Source organism: Dioscorea cayenensis, chromosome 5, assembly GCF_009730915.1.
Source record: "Dioscorea cayenensis subsp. rotundata cultivar TDr96_F1 chromosome 5, TDr96_F1_v2_PseudoChromosome.rev07_lg8_w22 25.fasta, whole genome shotgun sequence".
Lineage (NCBI taxonomy): Eukaryota > Viridiplantae > Streptophyta > Magnoliopsida > Dioscoreales > Dioscoreaceae > Dioscorea > Dioscorea cayenensis.
This window is the reverse complement of record NC_052475.1, coordinates 13,849,555-13,870,880: the sequence shown is the minus strand read 5'-3', so window position 1 is coordinate 13,870,880 and position 21,326 is coordinate 13,849,555. Positions and strand designations below refer to the sequence as shown.

The 21,326-nt window shown below is 37.3% G+C and overlaps 1 protein-coding gene across 1 annotated transcript; it reads left to right on the top strand.

Annotated features, from left to right (window-relative positions):
• The first annotated feature begins 19,094 nt into the window (after positions 1-19,094).
• On the top strand, positions 19,095-20,889 carry LOC120260841. Its single transcript, XM_039268417.1, has 2 exons — positions 19,095-20,555; positions 20,874-20,889. The coding sequence occupies exon 1, from the start codon at positions 19,314-19,316 to the stop codon at positions 20,505-20,507; it is 1,194 nt and encodes a 397-aa protein (XP_039124351.1). The 5' UTR covers positions 19,095-19,313; the 3' UTR covers positions 20,508-20,555; positions 20,874-20,889.
• Positions 20,890-21,326: the final 437 nt, after the last annotated feature.

Genomic DNA, 21,326 nt, shown 5'->3' with positions numbered 1-21,326 from the left:
GTTTTGGATAAAGAAAGTAATTTGAGTTAATTTATGTTTTTTAAGTATTTTGTGTTGAAAATTTATTTTTAAAAAATAATTTAAATTCTTATGAATCATGTGTCTAAACTAAACAAGAGAATAAAATATTTTTTAGCATTAGTAATATATTCCTATACATATTTTTTTAAACCAAACAAGAGAATGAAATATTTATGAATTTATCATTCTAAATCTATATTACTTATATTTTTTTTATAAATATATTCCTTATAATTCATATTCATATTAGAATATGTCATATTTTGTAACAGATAACCCTTTTATTGGTTGGTTTCAGTGAAAAGCATGGCCCAAATTCTTAGTTAGAATATTTGTGGATGTGTTTTGGAAAAGTATTGCTAATTTGATTTAGTGAGTTGATTCCAATGTTATTTCTTTTCATGATAAAACAAATATTTTTTTATTTTTAATTAATAAAAATTATGGTAAAAATTATTTTGATATGAATCTTGTAATTTTATAAACATAAATCATGGATAAAATAAGCACTTAAAAAAATTGCATTTAAATTATTTACAACAAAACAAATAATATGTTTTGTGGCCAATGTTAATTTAATCTAATGGTAAAACACAAAAAGTCTTGAGAGATTAGAAGAGTATATATTGTGGTTTTTTATTTTTGTCAATAAAAAGTTTTTGTAATTAGGCATTGTTTAATTTGATTAATAATGATCAAACGTAAACCTTGCCAAGAGGTGTTTTATTCGTGAATTAAATTGGTAGGTTGGCGTGAATGAACTTAGGCGAGAAAATGCTGACATATTTTCATGTATTATTATTATATATAGCTCATTGTTTGCATTGATAAAACAAGTTCAAAGATGGGTGGAATTCAATAATTTCCTACTCTGTTTTTTAAATCATATATATAATTAATTATTTAACTATTTTTTTAAATAAAAAAACATATTGAATTTTTCCTTTAGAGTATTGTAAATTAAAATAGAAATGCATTTGAGGTGGTGGAGGAAATTGAGACCAAGGTGAGAATGAAAGTGATAAATATAAATTGGCCATATTTTTAAATTCAGGGTTAATTTTTTTAGGAGGTTATTTTACTTTGTTCTTATTGATTAACGAGTTAATTAGGTGATATGGAGCCTGAAAAATCTTAGTCAGCTACCCGTGATTCTTCAAAAGACTTGTGTGGACACTGTTAGAGGGCCCATATTCTTTAGGCCCATATTGTTTCAAAACATTCCTACTAAAGGTTTAGTACCACATTGCCTAGCTACAAGAAATTCATCCACTTTATATATAGTACTATTCATTATCCTTTAACCTTGCTTTAGTGGTTATGGTCTCTTACGCGGAGGCGAAATTGTTTTTAAGGACAGTGCTCTTGCACGCCTCAGTCCTCTGTCATCCCCGTTCCTGTTTATGCTCCAACATTAAATCATAATTTCCAACAGACACTCCATCGTTTTCCTCACTCCTCTGAACACATTCAGAGTTAGAGATTGCCAGTTTAAAAAAATCTAATAATAATAATAGATGATTCATTCATTCGGGGATCATCCTCGGAGCTTGTATCATGGTCGGGTTAGCGTTCATGATCTATATAATCGGGCGGCGTTCGAGTTTGTGAAGAATGAGACAGAGCATGAGAATGCTGGCAAATCATAATGAATCAAGACGATTTTATTGCAGGATGCTAATTTAAGTTGACATTTTCTTAAGATATTAGATAATTTTTTTGGTTTTTATATGATATAAATCAAGCTTCTATGATTAAAATTTTGAATTGGGCTTGCATGCTAGGATTCTGACTAAGTTATGCATTTATAATTTATTTAAATATTTAAAAGGAAAATTATTTAATTTGGTTGTTGAACTAATGAAAACAATAATCATTGCTTTCTAAATTTATATCTATTTTCAAAATTCTAGTATAAACAAATTAATTAGTTGTACTTACTATGTGTTTGGATTACCGTGATGTGAATGAGGGGTAATAAGGTAATGAAGAGGGGAAATGAATAAATAGGGGATGGTAATTAAAAAAAGTGTTTGATTGGAGATGTAATTCATTAAGAATGAAAAAAAAGTAAAAAGTGAAGTTATGCTAAAATTACCCTTTTACCCCTCGCATAAAAAATGATATTTATTTCAAATAATTATTATTTATAAAATAATTAAAAAATAATTAATGTTTAATTAAAAATTAATTTTAAATAACTATTAATTTCATTTTGTACATAAAATTTTAATTTTTATATTATGATTACTAGTTGAACTAAATAAAATACTTAGGTCCCATGCATACAAATTTTAAGTAACATTTTAATTTTTATAATTATTTATTAATTTTATGTTATGATTACTAATTTTTATATTTTAGGACGCAAAAATTGATCCGAATTTTGCTCTGAATTTGTTAAATTGAAGATCCTCCAAAAAGAAAAAAAAAAATCACAAACGAAAGACCTCCATGGGTCTAAAACTTTTGGGGTTTTCCACAAAGTTCTATTCAAAATAATAAGATGCACTATACTAGTAACAACATCAAACAAAAAGCAATTCTTTCCTATACTCATCTTCTCATGCTAACACTTGCCTATCAAATGGATAAATCTACTAAGAAAAGGACATCAATATGCATACAAACAAATGGAAAAAGAATTAAATAGATCCATAACAATGCACATTCATTGATATCTTCTACATAAATACAAAAATTAAAAAGTTTTTCTTGATGAACAATAAAATATAGACAAAATACATGCAATTATATAATAATGCACATTCATTTTTATAGAGTTTTTTGCTAGTTGTTTACCTTCCAGTGAATTGAACCGTAGTATATTTATTGTCAATTCTAGAAGTTCCTTCAAACATCTGAATGTAAAAGTAATACATCAACATATACTGAAAAAATTAAAAAAAAAAGAAAAAAGAAAAAAAGCATAAGTTCAAAATAAGAACTTTCCAATAAACAAATAAAGAATTGCTACACAATGAGTCAGATTACGGGGAAAAAAATTCAAATCAAAGTAATTGAGATAGGGTCACATAAAATCTAAAAGTCTTGGGGGTACACTAGCAAAACTTTAAAGCTCAAGAAAAGTGTTATGCAACTATATAACCATGGATTATGTAGACAAGATAAGAATGCACTTTCAACTATAAATCAGAAATACAAGATCAGAATGCACTTTCGTTGAGATAACCACAATTTCCTTGAGCTTCTATCCCTGCGTATCTCCATACCAAGAATCTTCTTTGCAGCTCCCATATCTTTCATATCAAACTCTTTCCCCAATAAGGCTTTCAATTCTATCACATCACTCATATTCTTCGTATCAACTAATATATCATCCATATACAGTAGCAGAAAATAAACATAACCATCATCAAGGCTTCGAACATAAACACAACAATCATACTCACAACGCTTATAGCCAATATGGATCATGTACAAATCAAACCGTTTGTACCATTGCCATGCAGATTGCTTCAAACCATAGAGCGATCTTTTCATGTTGTAAACCAACTGTTCATGCCCAGGTTGAACAAAACCTTGTGGTTGCTCCATGTAAATCTGTTCCTCCAAATCATCATAAAGGAAAGCTATCTTCACATCCATCTGCTCTAAGTGTAGATCCCATCTGGCTACCAAGCCCAACACCACTCGGATAGAAGTATGTCTGACCACAGGAGAAAATATCTCATCATAGTCTATCCCCTTCTGCTGTAAGTACCCCTTTGCCACAAGTCTAGCCTTGAAATTTTCCCCTTCTTTTTTTGATACTAACTGCTTTCTTTTATAGACCCACTTTCACCAAATATCCTGCTTCCCTGGAGGAAGTTCAACTAGCTCCCAAGTCTTGTTTTTATGGAGAGACTCTATCTCTTCAACCATAGCACCAAACCACTTATCTTTATTTTGATCACTCATAGCTTATTTGAAAGAAGTGGGATCTACATCACTGACTGTAAGTGCAAAAGCAACTAAATCTTCAAAACCATACCTGGTTGGTGGCTTCATTGTGCGTTTAGGTCTTCAATTTCACCATCTGAAACTGAAATTTTATGTCTTGAGTTTGAACTTTCAGCCTTTTCAGGTTGTTGAAGTTCCATCTCCACCTCCAAAGTATTTTCTTTGTTTCCCTCAAAAATCGGTATATGACTTCTACCACTTTCCTGCAACATGGACTGCTCATCGAACACTGCATCTCTGCTAATCAGCATCTTCTTCTCCATTGGACCCCAGAACTTATAACCTTTGACCCCTTTGACATATCCTAAGAAGATACATCTTTTAGACTTCGGATCAAGCTTGGACCTCTCATCACCAGGAATATTCACATAAGCCGGACATCCAAAAATCTTCAATCTTGACAAATCAATGTCATTACTTGTCCACACTTCCTCTGCGATCTTCCCATCCAAAGAGGCCCGTGGTGATCTGTTGATGAGGTAACACGCCATGTTGACTGCTTCTAACCAGAAACTCTTTCAGAAGTCCTGCATTCAACCTCAAGCATCTTGCCATTTCAACAATAGACCTGTTTATCCTTTTGGAAACACCATTCTGCTGAGGTGTTTTGCGAACTGTGAAGTGCCTCTGAATGCCATGCTCTTCACAAAATTTTAGAAACTATGAATCTGTGTACTCCGTGCCATTATCTAATCTAAGATATTTAACCTTTCTGCCAGTCTGATTTTCAACTTCTGCTTTCCAGGCCTTGAACTTTAAGAACACTTCAGATTTCTGTTTGAGAAAATATACCCAAATCTTTCGTGAGAAGTCATTAATAAAGGTCATGAAATATTGAGATCCTCCTAATGACAGCTCTTTGGTCGGCCCCCATACATCAGAATGTACATAATCCAGAATTCCTTCGGTTTTGTGTTTGCCAACCTTAAACTTCACTCTGGACTGTTTCCCCAGCAAACAATACTTACATAAGTCTAATTTGTAACAATTAACTCCCTTGAGCAACCCTCGTTTATAAAGAGCAACCATCCCAGTTTCATTGAGATGACCTAATCTCATGTGCCAAAAGAAAAGTATTGTCATGATATGATTCTGCAACTGCTGCTTCGCATACAAATGTGTTTCCATTTAATCTGTAGATGTTCCCAGCACTCCTCTTTCCCTTCATCACTAACAGTGCATCCTTGCTCACCCTCACATGCAATGTGCCAAGTGAGATAAGATTCTTTTTCAATTATAGAATGTGTCTGACATCATACAAGGTACGAATAACACCATCGTGCATCTGAATTCCGATCTGTCCCTTTCCAACAACATCACACGCCTTGTTGTTGCCCATGTAGACAAAACCAAAACTGCCTAATGTGTATGAACTGTACCAGTCCTTGTTAAGAGTCATATAGAAAGAACAACCTGTATCCAGAACCCATGAGTCTGATGGCTGACATGAGGAAACAAAAAGAAGATCTCTATCAATGCAATCTGAATCATTATTTTGAACTATATTTGCAAATTTTGATGAATCATCGATCTTCTCTTCAAACTGCTTCTTCTTCATTGGACAATCCTTACTAATATACCCAAACTGCTGACATCTGTAGCACTGTACAGGTTTTCAACCTCTGGATTTTGACATAGAATTTCTTTTTCCAAAGTTTTTCTTCCCTTGCCTTCTTCCACGATCCTGATTTCCTTTCACATAAAGACCTTCCGTCACAGAACCCTCAGAATTATTCTGTTTGCGCTGGCTATGGGCCAACAGTATAGTAGTAATTTCATCTACCTTCATCGTATCCTTTCCCCATGTGAGTGTCGTCACCAGGTGCTCATATGAAGGCGGTAAATAGCACAATAGTATCATCGGTTTATCCTCATCTTCAATCCGAACCTCGATTCTCTACAAATAGCTAATGGTTTGATTGAAGTAGTTGATGTGTGCCACCATATCTCCACCCTCTTGTATATTCAACCCATATAACTTCAGCTTCAGATAAAGTTTATTTGTTAGAAACTTCGACATATACCGGACTTCCAATTTCTTCTAAACTTCCACTGGAGATGAGAGATGCATGACGTGATATAACACATCATCTGCCAAACAAAGCCAATTACTGCCGCCGCTCTTACCTGCAATTCCTCACAATTGGCATCATCCATGTCGTGAGGTTTAGTATCCCATAAAGCCTTCAACATCCCTTGCTGCGCTAACAGATCGTTGATCGTCAATTGCCATAAGCCAAAGTTCCCAGTTCCATTGAACTTTCCCACATCAAACTTCGCAATGGGGTTCATCATCTTCAACAAATCTCTCTGATACCAGTTGTTGAGAAATTGAACAACGATCTAAAGAGAAAATCAAAAGCATTCACACAAAAGACACGATATATATTTAACGAGGTTCGGCAGAGTATGCCTACGTCCTCGAGAGTGGAGTGACTATTGATTCTCTTATTAGAAAATTAATTAGGATTACATATTATATGAATACATATATATACCCAACCCGGTATAATTTACCAAAATACCCTTGTACCATACTACATCTCGCTCCTTCGCTCGGTTCCGCTCCGCTCCAGCATCTGCCCATTCACCATGTATATGAGCCATATATAACAACTTTTAACTACCATGATTAAATAAACATGTAATTAAATTGCCAGTAACTCAGTAAAGTTTCTTTTTAATTTTTTTTTAATCTTTATGACATTGTTAATTAATTGAACATGTAATTAAAAAAAAAAACTCCATAAACCAGCAAATTGCATTCCCAATGAAACACATGAGAAAAATATAAAATAGTTCTAAAGCATAGCATCAAGGAGTTTATGTAACAACCTCATTAACAAATCCACTATCACAATTGTGATCTAAAGAAAACATTACTAACTTTTACTCCTCTATGTACCTCCAAAAGAAATCCATGAGAAAAAAAACAAAAACAACAAATCAATCAAACACTCTGATCAAATAACTATGGAAGATAACTTACCAATTGAAGTGGGGAACGTCGGCCAGCTTGGATGGTGACCTCGGATAAAATCCGATGATGGTGGCCCGGTGATGCCAACATTGGATGGACACATGGCGGTACGATGATGATCGCAAGAAAGAGAGCTCATGGAGGTTGAAAGATCACAGGGAGGAGAGCTCACGGATGATGATTGCAAGGTTCTGATGGGGGCTAGGGTTTCATTATAGCTTTTTATATGAGTCTTTTTTTTATTATTTTTTATAAAAGCAAAATGATCATTTTCATGGGGGAATGGATATGGGGGAATGAACCATTATCTGGGTGAGGGCTGGGGGGTTAATAGTAACCCCTAGAGTAATGATTACCTTCCAAAAACCCATCCAAACATAGGTAAGGTGATGTATAATCAATGATTCCCCCAAGGAGGAACCATTACCGCCATCCAAAGTCTAATATCTTTAATGAATGAGATGTTGGTCATCAATTTTTTATTTAAATTCTTAAAAAAAATGCTAAAAACATAATAAGAAATATAACCATATTAGAATTTTGCTTTAATCTTCCTGCTAAAAATAATAATCCATCTTAATTATATTTTTTCCAGTGGCGATGGGGTTGTCAATGAAAAGGAGAGAGAGGAAGCAGTTGTAGGTGAAGGGTTGGGGTGGAGAGTGGGGAGATAGGGGAGATGAGGAGTGGGTTGAGCTCGAAGAAGTTGGCAAACATGGAGGCTTGGAGCTAGATGAGGAAAGGAGTTGAGGTGGACGTGGAGGGGTGTTGAGCTTCCAATCTCCAATTCTGGCTATGTTCAGATGAGCGAGGAAGACGATGATTATTTGGCATCACTAATGCTGAGTTGATAGCTTATGCTGATGTAGAGTGTCCACACATGGTTGCTGACGTGTTGCCGGGGAGCTGGCTAGTATTTCCGGTATCCACATCATCTAATTAACTTGTTAATCAACCGAGTGACCTAGCAATGAAACAAAATTAAAGATAAGTATCTTTTTAATGCAAATTGAAGTTCGGTAACCAAAATAAAACATAAACACAATTAAGTGCCCTCATAAAAAAAAAATTAATCTCTTCAAATTCTTTTCCTTTGTTATTGTTGTCAAAGTCATACTATTATTATGAAACTTATTTCAAAAAGTTATGCCAAATATCAATTTTTTTTCTTTCTTTTTTGGTATGGAGATCATTATAGTTGGTTTGATGATTAAGATTACTAAGCAATGTTCTCAAGATCTTGACCCTTGTTTTAGTGTTTTTTTTTAAAGTTGAGATGTAATTAAGTTTTACAGCTTTTTATGTACCAAATAGTGGTTTTTGTTTTTAACATTTTTAAATAAAACTTGTTATGTTTTTAAATTTTATTTAGTTATATTATGAAAGTATTTTTAATTTAATAATGGGGTTGCCTAGTTAATAAATGTTTGGATTACTTAAAAAAGGAGTTTTGTGTTTGAAATCTTTTATATATATATATATATACACTAATCATCCGGAGAGATCCGTATATATAAAGATTCTAAGAGCTTGAAATAACGGATCTCTTTGGATGATGATTATATATATAAACAAAAATAAAAACCTAACTTAGAGGGAGAATAACGGATCTCTCTGTATGATGATTATAGTATCTCTCAACGTTCTAGTGAACGGCAATATATATATATATATATATATATATATATATATATATATATATATATATATATATATATATATATATATATATATATATATATATTACGCAAATTCTCTTGTTATGTATTGGGGGTGTTAATAATTTTAGGGATTTTGATGCAATATTATATATATATATATATATATATATATATAGCAATATTATATATATATATATAGATATACAATGAAAATTTTAATACCATCATGAAATAACTCCCTAAAATAGAAATAAGTGACATACTTGACTTGGTTTTGAAAGATATCATCAAACAAACAAATAAGTGCACTTAAATTTTTTAATTATTAATATTAAATTTAATATAATCAACAACTTAAATGTAAAAAAAAATTTGAATTTTTTCCTTCAAAACTCAAAGGTTAAAACACTCTAAGAGTAGATAATACATTTACTTATATATATAATCTAGAATTATTTATATTATTTATAGTGGAAATTGCCAAAAAAAACCCTTTAAGTTTGTAAAATTGCCAAAAACACCCCGTTAGTTTTGCAATCCCTAAAAACCCCCTCCTTTTAAACAAGATGTTTTTCAAACCCCCAAACCCCGTAGAACGGATGCGAACGGAGTGAGTTTCAAAAATTTATGGACGAAAATGCCCTTTAGCATGGGGAGTCGTGGTGCAGCCCATCTCGGCATTGAGAGGAAGTGGGGTGGTTTTCCGTAGGGTAACCCCGATGAGACTAATTCTATTCGGAGTCGCATTTACTCTCAACTCGTGCCTTTCGCCTCTTCCATTTTCAAGGCGTCTCCGGTTGTCTCTACCGCGAAGCCTCCGTATTTAGCACTTTTTCATTTCCACGAGTATCTCAAAGGAGAAGTCCCCGTCTAGACTAGTTGGCATTTCATCGATTTCTGATCTAAGGTATTGAGTATGGTTTTATGTTAACTGTTCTATTACAAAGAAAGATTTTTCGGTTTTGTTTTGTGTTCCTGTTTTTGTTGGAAGATATTGAAGTCTGCAGGGGGATTTCTACGGCTGGGGTTTTGTTAGTCTGCCGGGAGATTTCTCGGCTAGGGGTTTTCTGTTTTTGTTTTGCATTTTTAGATCAGATACACTATCGAAAAAAAGTTTTTTTCGATTGTTATGATTTGTGTAATATTTATAATGTACATTTCCCACTTTTCATTTGATATGGTTTGCGATTTCTACAAATGAGGGTTGACGTTTAAGAAATGAGATGTTACTGCTTAAGTTTTTGTTGTCATCTGTTTAAGTATTCTCGCTCTGCTTAATAAAGTTTGGGTCTCGTTTAACATTTGATATCTCCGTTTAATAAGCGAGAGGTTACTCGTTTAAAACCTTAAATTTAGGCTAAACTTTTTGTGAATCTGCATGTTGAATGTGTTGATTGTCATGCGGTCGGGTGATTATGGCGGTCGACCCTAGTTAATGGGCGATGCTATTTGACACGCAGTAGTGGAGACTTTTAGTCGAATTGAAAAAAATAACATGACCCCTTGACCTAGGGAGATTATTCGGACGGACACGTTTCTGACTGTTTCACGAGTGGAAGCTATATACCAAGAGAGGGCCCTTCTTGATTCTCTTTTGCAAAGATGCGATGGTCGCACTGATAAATTCGAGATCGGGGAAAAGCTCGCTGAGTTTCGGACCTCAAGATGTGGCCCTCGTTCTTGGTCTCACGTTGCGATGGCGACGTAGTGGTCTTTCGAAGAAGAAAACCCGGTCGGCGTTCGAAGGGAGATATCTATCAAAAACCTCACGAGCAGCAGAGACTCCATCAAGAGCACTCACGGTGCAACTTGTTCGACGAGAGGGAGAAGAAGATAATTTTGTCAAACTCGATGGTGTACCTCATGGGTACAGATCCTCTTCCCCAAAATACGTCATGCTTGGTTCCAAGCTGGATCGTTGATTATATCGATGATCTACCGACCATGGGGGCGATCACGCGTGGGCGCGGCGACGCCTAGTGGCTTATGGAGGATATTCCACTGGCGACCGCCGAGTGCAAGATAGATCGTGGGAAGAAGACCAACACGAGGTACATTAAGGGTTGCTCGGTCGCGCTTAACGTCCGGTTTCTACGGTGACCGGAGCAGGGGAAGAAAGTCCGTTTCGGCAAGATCCCAAGGATCTTTGTGCTACGGTGAAAGTACTACGGAAGCAAGCGACGGTAGAAACCAACTTGTCATCGCTCGATGGAAAAGAGGTAATAAATCATGGACAATGTTTAACATAAGTCTTTAATGTTTAAACATTTTATTTAGCGTTTAACTTTAGTATTTACCGTTTAACTCATTATTACATACTTGGTTTAAATATTTTGTTCTCCGTTTAATTATATTCTATAACGTTTAAATATATAAACACTACGTTTAAATATAGTTTTTTTATAGTTTAAAATGAATGATTTCATTTGAAATTGTTTGGTTTACATATGTTAGTTTCTGAGTTGGTTCCGACGAATCGTTTGAAGAAGAAATATTTGTTGGGGTCGATCAGCCCGAGCGGATACTATTGCTCGGAACCACTCGCTTTCGAAGGCGGGATGAGAGGCGAGCCTCATCGTGCTTGCTCGGGCCTGCTTCTCCTACTTCCAGCCACCACGCGCAGCGCATTCCTCGACGCCCGAGAAGCCCTCCCCTACCCCGCGATCGCAACAACCCCCTACCACGACAACGACAGTCCCCCGATTGTGCAGCTCCCGACCATGGCGAGCCCCTCCCGTAGTGGCAGGCCCACCCGGCGACATTAGGCGAAGATGTCACCGCAACTCTTATGCAGGCATGCCAGATATTGATGACCGAGTTTCCTCGACTTGTCGCTCGTGTTGAGGACTGGAAGGACGTTAGCAAATCGAGTTGCGCCTATCCCTCCAAAGACTGAAGCACCCGGGACGAACGAGGCGTCGAGATTTGACGACGACGACATCATCGGGAAGGTCGTTCAAAGGCGGCCACATTCGAAGAGACTTGCGAAAAAGGGAGAACAATCGCCTCTGTCTCCACCGCCGGTCGACGATGAAACAATAGCAACACCATCGACGGTACCGATCTTTCATTCTTGAGAGTGCATGCCGTTGATGACATAGCCATGAGCGGTGGAGGACATCGTAGATGATGTGGCCGTTCTGCCGTGATTGAGAAGGTCGTTAACTCTCTTCTTAATGAAATCGATGGACCCGGTGGAACCCAGTTGCACGAGATGCGGCATCAAAGATGGACACAAACCACGAAGATCAAGAACAAGTTAAGGGTGTGTCTCCCAATGATGATGTTGTCAAGGCCACGGTTGAGAAGATCGTTGAATCTATTGCCGTGGCCGTGGCCGACAGTACCGCATCCAAGCAGGACACAATCCCACCACAACAAGAACCATGTATGGATGTGTGCGCGATTGATCTGTCGTCGCCGTCGTCCCGCATCGAGCGGACACAATCCCTACAACAAGAACAACCATGTAAGGATGTGTCTGCGGTTGATCTTTGTCGCCATCAGTCCCCGCGTCGAAGGAAAATGATGCTGAAGACCCCGACCGAGCAGCGAGAGAGATGATCAAGGCCAATCAAAAATGGGACCAGACGGCTCGGAAAGCTTTTATTCTGAAGAAGAAGAAATGGGTTGGCCTAGTCGGCGTCTTTAACAAATCTGACGAGGGAGTTGATGAGGATCTTCCTCAACTGCTCTATGGGACCCGGGTAAGTTTAAAGTTTTTTTATGATATTGTTTAAAGGTTTTTGTTATAGTGTTTAACGATTTTCTAATAGTGTTTAATGCCCTTTATGTTATCATTTACTTTGTCTACTTAACATTTAATTATATATAATATCATTTAAATATTTACTAATATGGTCTTATTATATCTCATATCGCTTTAACCTCGAAAGACTGTCGTGTGGAAGAATGATCTGTAAGTACCACACGCGACAAATTATACATGCGCTGAGGGAAGGAGATGGTCATTGATGATGTGATGGGACGCTTTCGTATGCATAATACAAAAAGTCGTCGAGCAAAGAGCCATATCCTTACAAGAAGCGCCTCCATCACTGCACCCAGCTTGCGCTGTTTATATCAAAAGCGAGGACGACACATGAAACAATTATGGCTATGGTCGGGGATGCTCATGCGCAACTCGCATGAAGTTCAAATTATCATCCTCCCGATAATCATGAATGACCACTTCCATGTCGCTCGCTCACGGACAATGATAAACAAGAATACATGCATTATTCTTCATGTCCGGGAATGCGATAAGGACGCGTTGGACATGGTAAGTTCTTTAATTATGTCCGATTAATATCTGCTTTGGTATTTAATCGGTATTCTAATCTCGACTTGCATATCTCGACAGTGAATCTATTTGACAATTGTGTCGATATGGAGTTCAGCGAGTCGGCGATCAAGCAAAGTACCCGCTCGTCATCGACTTGGAAACCCCACGCCCAAAAACAAGGAAGCGTCGATTGCGCCGTCACGTCATGCGGTTTATCGAGCAATTACTTTGGGGTGAGAAGTTACTGCTACCGCAGACGGACGTTCCTAACCTCGGATTAAGGTATGTTACCCGCATACTTTAAGGAGGGAGGCAGCATGTGTCCATGACAAAGGGGAGTCATCACTAGCTGGTTAAATTTTTGTTTTTGAAGAACATGTCCTGTATATCTCAATATCAATTTTGTTTTCGAGTGTAAACCTGGACAAATTCAATTCATTGTTTTTGTTTTCGAAGAACATGACTTGTATATGTAAATGTAAATTTTGTTTGTTTTGAATTGTAAAGCAGGTTAAATTCCATTCAGTTTCATTTCATTGTTTAATTTACGTTCTAATTGTGTACATTTCACTTTCATTGTTTAAATATACTATATATCGTTTAAACATCAGATTGAAATATTTCAACTTACAGTGTATCCGTTTAAAATAACAATGTCTCTGTTTAAATACATTCAATTCGGGTTAAAGAGTAAGAGTTTAAATATGGAAAGTTGCCCATCAATACACAATGTTTCCCTGTCATCGTCGGCTTATTTACAATGCCTAGTCGGCGACAGTTTCATTGCAAGATCGTCGATTGTGACCGGATCCATGGCAGCGGCTACAATGTAACTCACGGACATCAAAGCGCTATGCGACTCGATCCTCTTTCGTCTAGGCCGCCCAGTCGCTTCTCGTCATGGCGGTCATGAAGCGAAAGCTCACGATTTTTCCGCTCGAAGGCCCTGTCATCGTCGGGTATGGGGAATATAGCTTCCTTACGCCCGGTTTGTAATTGTCGACGGTGAAGTACCCGCTAATAAATCGATATACGTTGGTGTCTGCATCGCATTATTGCTTTGCGCAAGCGTGTTTGCAAGGGATACCATAAACTTGCTACCTTCGACATGAACAAGTTCTGATGGCGAGATCTACAGAGTTGCTGCACTAGTCGATCACTTCGTAACGATCATCGACACAACGACCAACACAAAGATTTTGGCTGTCCTCAACAATGATCTCTACCTTCGAATGTATGTCTGGGCATAAGTAGGTCTCCCATTTGTTCGCTTGCTCACGCCCGGTTACATAACATGCGCATCAACTTGAACCCCGACAAATAAGGTTAAACAAAAGACAGTGATGGTTAAATAATTCGTAAACATGTTTGAACATTATTGTAAATATTTAAACGAAAGGATTAATATTTAAAGTCATATAAGTGTAATTAAACAAAGATTGAGAATGTTTAAAGGGTGACACAAAATGTTAAGTGTAAACCAACATTCGCAGACCTTATGGAGTCGACCATTTTCGTCACCGGTAAATGACGTGCTTCCTTGATCCAAGCATTGAACGACTCCGCGACGTTTGAATACATCTCACCCCAGCGATCACCTCCCGAATAGATAATTCGACCAATGTGCCATATCCGGTTATTAATCAACCGGTGATGAGCTTCGGGTGATGTGGCTGCGAGTTCATTCACGGTATCATCAAAATCTTTAGCCGTGGATGCCCACGCAATGCGGAAGCATATAGACCAGCACTCCTCCCGCAATGCCTTCCCAAGTCTGACATTGGCTTTCATAAAATTGGCCTCCAAATGTCGAAGGCAGGTATGCATGTGGCGACGAGAGGGAAGACTCTCGCAATTGCGCTCACAAGGCCCTTGGACCTGTCCGACACGAAGGTAATTATCTCATGATAATCTCCATCCTCGTATAAGGCATCGCCTAACTTAGATATGAACCAAGTCCAATTGGCATCGGTCTCGTTGTCGACTATACCGAAGGTGACGTGGAAAAAACCATTGTTTCCATCTTTCCCTCGTGGCACCCGATGAGTGTACCCCGATATTTTCCCAGGAGGTGTGTACCATCGAGAAACAGCAGTGCCTGCAAGCCCTCTTGAATCCCACAATACACTGCTACCGAAAGAAAAGAATACACGTTTAAAAGCGATCACCGTCTCTTTCCAGCGATCGCATACGCTGCCGGGATTTGTCTCAGCCACCTTATCCACATACCAAAGCAAACAGTCGTAGCTGGAGATGTCACTGCCTGTCGAGGACCACCCGGGCATGCTCTTTTTCCCAACCAAGCCTCGCTTGTATGGTATGTGGACACCATGTTCCCCGCAACATGTCCTTCGAATGTCGATGACCTTGTACAAGGGACGGTTCTTGAGCTTCTGAATCACTCGTGCGCTAACCCATTTTTTGGACGCTTTCGGATGCGACGCCGAACCTATGCCACCACCGCAAGTGTGTGACGGGTTGATTGTCTTGATTCTGAAAGTTTTTTTATTATACTCTTTTGATGGATGAAAGCGCCAATGACAACCATCGACAGCGCATTCCACAGTCACCCGATGTTTTTCGTTCTTTATGAATTTGAAGTCAAAATTCCTTTTGATTGCATGATTTTGAAGTACATCCCTGAAATGTTCGACACCGTCAAAACGTTGTCCAATATCCAACAACAACACTTCAGAATGATCTGACGAGGAAGGAAGACATCCCACGCCGTCAGGGTCACCATGGGGATGAACTGGAGCACTCGCATAATCTGAATTCCTGCCAACACTTCAGTCAAATGAAAAGATCAATATGTTAAGCGGAGAATATAATGTTTAAGTGATAATGACAATATTTAAACGTTAAATTAAATACTTAAGCAGTTAACTAATAACGTAAATGACTAGTACAATATGTTAACCAGTGACGGACATATTTAAACACTAATGGTCCCAGACAAGTGGAACAATTAAAAGAGAAGGAACTTACAACGAGTAAAACTCTTTTTCATTAGGACCCGGCAATGGCACATTTTCTGTCTCGACGACAAGATCAACTACTAAAGCACATTTGAAGATGGAGTCGCGTGACACATCCATTTCGGAAGTCAACATCGTTTTCTATTGGGCAAACCGTTTTATATCCATCCGGTGTGATGAACTTAACCACGACAAGAGAAACTTGAGGACCCCATCGCTCACATATCTCATTAACACCAACTCCCAAGAAGTGCGAGCCGTGAACATTAGCACTCTTCCCTCCCCGTTGAATCTAGCAATACCACAAAAACTCTCCATAATATATCGGCCGAAAACCAAATCGTACAAACCAAATGAAATGAAGAACAAAAATAAGCCGAAGAAGAAGAAGAAGAAGAAGAAGAAGAAGATGTAAACAACAAACATCAGTCAGATAGGCAAACAAGAAAAGTGCATATATATATATATATATATCACTGTCGCGATGAAGACCAAAAAGTGCATAGAGGTTAAACTAGACGTGATGTGATTGGGCGGTATTTTTCCCTCCATCAGAAGGGCAAAAAAGAAAAAATATATGCCATTGTCGCGATGAAGACGTATTGTCATCGCTCGACATGAGTATCTGTTTAACCGTCAAGTTTTTTATGTTTAAACAGATACATATAGGGTTTAACATAACGATTACCGGTTTAAATAAAGTCTATATCATGTAAATAATACGTAAAACATTTAAATATAGTGACTTAACTGTTTAAAATATATGTTATTGTTTAAATTGAATGCTTTCACTGACATCGCGTTGAAGATGGGTACCTCCTGGGTCACTGTTTAAACATCTTTACGTATTTTCTTAAACACCGTTGTCATTGTTTAAAGAGTAACTTGAGTATTGTTTAACTTTTTCTATTGTTTACAATGACGTTCTTTTGTTTCCCACATTGTTTTTACTAGGTCTCTGTTTAAATTTCAGAAGTTCACATTCAAATAAAACATTCGTTTACAACATTTACAAAACATTTACAAAACATTTACAACATTTACAAGGACTTTGGACACTCACGACTCGACCCTCGTATAACGAAACAAGTGTCTGTACATTCGAATGCTCACAGCAGTTGCATAACATGCGCATCAACTTGAACCTGCACAACATACAACATTAAAAAAAAGGTTAAACAAACACATTCATGAAAACGACTATTAATCAACGTGTCATGGTCGGACTTAAGCGAAGATACTGTTAGTTAAACACAGAACGACATAGTTGTACATTGACGTAATGTTCTTAAATGGTAACAAAAAGTCTCAAGTGATAAATATCAACCCCGTCTTAAAGGATGTTTCCTGACCTCCCTCCTCTAGAGAATCCTCCGCAATCACGCAATATGTGAAAACTTTCTTTTCTTACCCAAGTCAAAAAGCTCGCTTAATTGCTTCCCGTCGTCCACACTGGAGAATCCTCTGCGATTCGGGGCGATTATGCGAGCATTTCGACTTGGGCAAGAAAAAGATAGTTTAACTTGTTGCGTGATTACGGCGATTGATTCTCAAGATAAGGAAGGAGGTTCACGAAACATCCTTTTCGGATCAGAGTGGTTGTCCAGTGGGAAGAGGAGGAAGAGGAGGAGGAGGAGGAGGATGATGATGAGGACGACGAGGAGTGGTTGTCCATGGGAAGGGTTCTTTCTGGTTATTTATGGTGTGAAGTCCATGAGCGGCGACTCTTCATATCCGAGAAAAAAATCAAAGCGACGATGGACCGACATTGGTCGATTACAGCGAGCGGGTGTTCGGATATTTATGTTACCGTGCATAAGAATTAATGCCGTCATTAATTCTTATGCACGGAGATCTAACTCTTGCCACCCTGCCACGTGTCACCGCCAACAATTCGAGTCAAAGCGAAAAAGATCACCGTTTTACTGCAGAGACTTTGAGAATTTAAACGTTAATATGAAAAAGTTATACATGTAAAGATAATGTTAAAGCGGAGATGACAAGTATTAAACGGATATGACAATTATTAAACATATTAGTAATATATTTAAAGCGGATAATAGCAAATAGTTAAACATTATTTAAAATATACAAAAAGATAACCATAAACGAGAAGAACTTTACAACGAAATGAACTCGTTTTCAAACGGAGACAACAATGGCACATGCTCGCCTCGACGATAAAAATCGAATACGACTCATTTGAAGATGAAGTGCACTTGACCAATCCGATGGAAATCAATTTCATTTTACGTTGGAGAAACCGATTTATATATTTTCGGGTATGATAAACTTCACCCGGACTACCACAAATGAGTCGCCATAATAAACTCCTCGCTGAATGGTCAAACCGATAGCAACGAAGAGATTCTCACCAGTATTCACGCAGCCGTAGGCGAAGTCGAACAATTCAAATGAGGAGAAATGAGGAGAACAACAAGATGTAATGCAACTCCTATGCATTGTCTATCAGAAACCAAGCAGAAAGCCCTTGAAAAGGTTGAACATGATGGGATTTGGCGCTTTTCTTTCCCACTATTTTCAAGGCCAAAAATGGGATTTCACAACATGGACCCATTTGAAGTGAACGGTAGGGGGTAATAGGGAAGTTAAACACTAACGGAAAGGGTTGTCCGGGGTGTGTAAAAGTAGGAGGGGGTTTTTGGGAAGTTTTGAAAATTACGAGGGGTGAACAGTAATTTTCCCTTTTTTTTACTTTAATAATTTTTATATATATTTAGGGCTTAAATGATAAAAAATTCCACATCTAGTTTTTATATAAATTTTATCAATAATCCATGGTTGATAGCATAATCCATGGTTTTCCTTCACCATTTGAGTTTTTATTTTTTTATTTTAATAAATAAGCTGCCTTTATATATAAAAGAAAAATTAATGTTATAGTGAGAGACTACTCGGAATAATTTTTGTATGTATACAAAAGTTCTAAGCTATAAATTGTTTTTTTCTTTCTTGTAGGGTGGCTTGCACACGTACTTTTATCATTTTATTATTGTTGAAACTATATATATATATTATTTTATTATTTTTGAATATTTAAAAATTACACTAAAGAGACCTAGTTTTTTTTCATCAGAAGTGATATGCAAATAGGATATTTCTAAGGGGTTTATGTGCAAAATTAACCAAGAATTCCTACATAAGGAAACCCTGCGAGTGAGCTTCATGAGAAGATGGACCAATATGATCCTCTTGTTTTCATTTAATTATTGATATTATTGTTATTGAATTATTTCAACAATTTCACTTGTTCATGGCATTAGTAATCTTTCTTTGATATCTATTGTAACCGTTGGTTGTTTCTTTGGTGTTATTCAAATTAATGCGTATCAAGTGTTTGACAAATTGCCTACATACAATGTGAAAGAAGAATTCTAATCTTATAGGGATATGCTAAAGCTCCAATGATGTCCCTGAGAAGCATATCGAACTTTGTCATGAGCTCACGATCACTTCGAACAATGCTCATTGCTGGCATACATCAAAATGTGGGGTTCTCCTACCATGAAGAAGCTGAAGAAAGACATGAAGAGGAGTCGTTTTCATCCGAATGGTACCGAGCAGCCTATGCGAAGCTAATCAGAATGAGTCAAACATTAGAACAAGTGCAACATATAGATGGAAGAGTCACAAACACCAAGGACAATTCAGTAGTTTTCGATGGGGACATCATTAGCCAAATGCAAACATACAATGCACTTGCTCGAGCATTGATCGGATCATCGAAAACTTCAAAGACGTCAATGACTCTAGACTCACTCACCAAAGTCTGCAACTACCTAAACATCTCAGCTCAACAAAGAAAGACAATTCGCTTAACAATCTGTCCTCAGGTCACACAACACCACATATGGCGTGGCGCACTAGAGCAGATCCTTATCAATCTTGAATCAGACATAAACTCATTCAAATGCCATTCGCAGCCTTTCGAAATGGCGAAGCAGATAACATCCGCTTGTATTAAGTTTTTGGCAGATGCAGCTGAACCTTCAGAGTCTGAGAACCCTGCATGGATGCGGCCAGCGCCGATAAAGAAGGTTGTGAAACCGGTGTCTCCAAAGAAATGGATGGAGGTGCTTGAGATGTTTGTGGACTTATCACAATGCTTGTCACAAGAAGAGAGACTAAAACCACATGTTGCAAAGCTTGAAATGATGAGAGAAGGGTTGTACCAAATCAAGGACATTTTGGTTGAGAGAGATATCAGTTTCAAGGAAGCAAGGAGGCAGGACTGTTTGGTTCAAAGGAAGTTAACCAAGAGTTTGGGACACTCCTCCAAGTGTTTGTTCACACTCTTATTGTACTATTTACATGGCAATGTTAAGGACATTGAAGTTGAAGTTTGTGAGTGTGTACACGAAAATGGTGCTGAGTTTTGTTTGAATGTTGGCAAGATTTTGACATGTTGTGATGAGGAGATGGTGTGGAAAGGAGTAAAGCAGTTGAGTAGAGCTCTTGGGGTTTACAAGTTTGTATGGGAAACAGCAGGGATGAAGGGGAAGTTGGAATTGCAGGGCCATTTGTGGTGTCTAGGGCTCGAGGAGAGATCATTGGTTTATAGAGGGAAAACCTTCTTCTTGCATTGTATTAGGTTATGAATGTGTCATGTTATGTTTCACAGGAACTTTGGAATAAGATTTTATCCGGTAGTTCCCGTCACTCCTTGTCAGTTTTTATCTCTGCGGAATCTGATGTGCATGTTTAGTTTGTGAAATTTTGGATTTTGATGGTATTCGTGTTGTTATGCCTCATGATCAGTGATCTTGGGTACTTTTTTTAGGATTTAATTTTGAAATTTAATGGATGTACATACAGTTTGGTTTGCAAATTGATGGGTTTTTTAGATTGAAATTTCGATGAGTGAGTAATGATTTCTATGACAGAACCTTGATACCAAGCTAAAGTTTATTGTTTTACTCTTGAAATGCACATCTTTTACACTATCCTTGTTTTGAGTTTGACAGGCTCAGATGGAGTGAAAAATTGAAGAAGGATTTCTTGCTGAAAGAGCTGGTAAGCATTTTCACCTTGTGTTTAAAGAACTTGCCCTGCATTGTGGAACATAATAGGCCATCTGATCATGTAATTCATAAAAAGCGTATGATCCCGAAAAATGGTTGGAGTTTAAGTCACAAGATACTGCAAGGGTCAACCATAACACCAAATTGTTCAGATATACATTTTTTCCATGTGTGCGTGTAGGAAGATGTCTGTATGTAAGTTTTCTAGCAGTCGTATCATTTGTCTGTTTCTTATATACCTTTGTATTATAGATTCTGGGTTTGGTATTATTAGTGATGATTATTGGTGGAGTTTTATCTGCACAATGTCCCCTTAGGGAATTCAAGAACAATAGGCTCATTGTTTATTTGTTTATGGGGAATGCAAGTATTTTGTTTCCAGTGACAAATTTATTT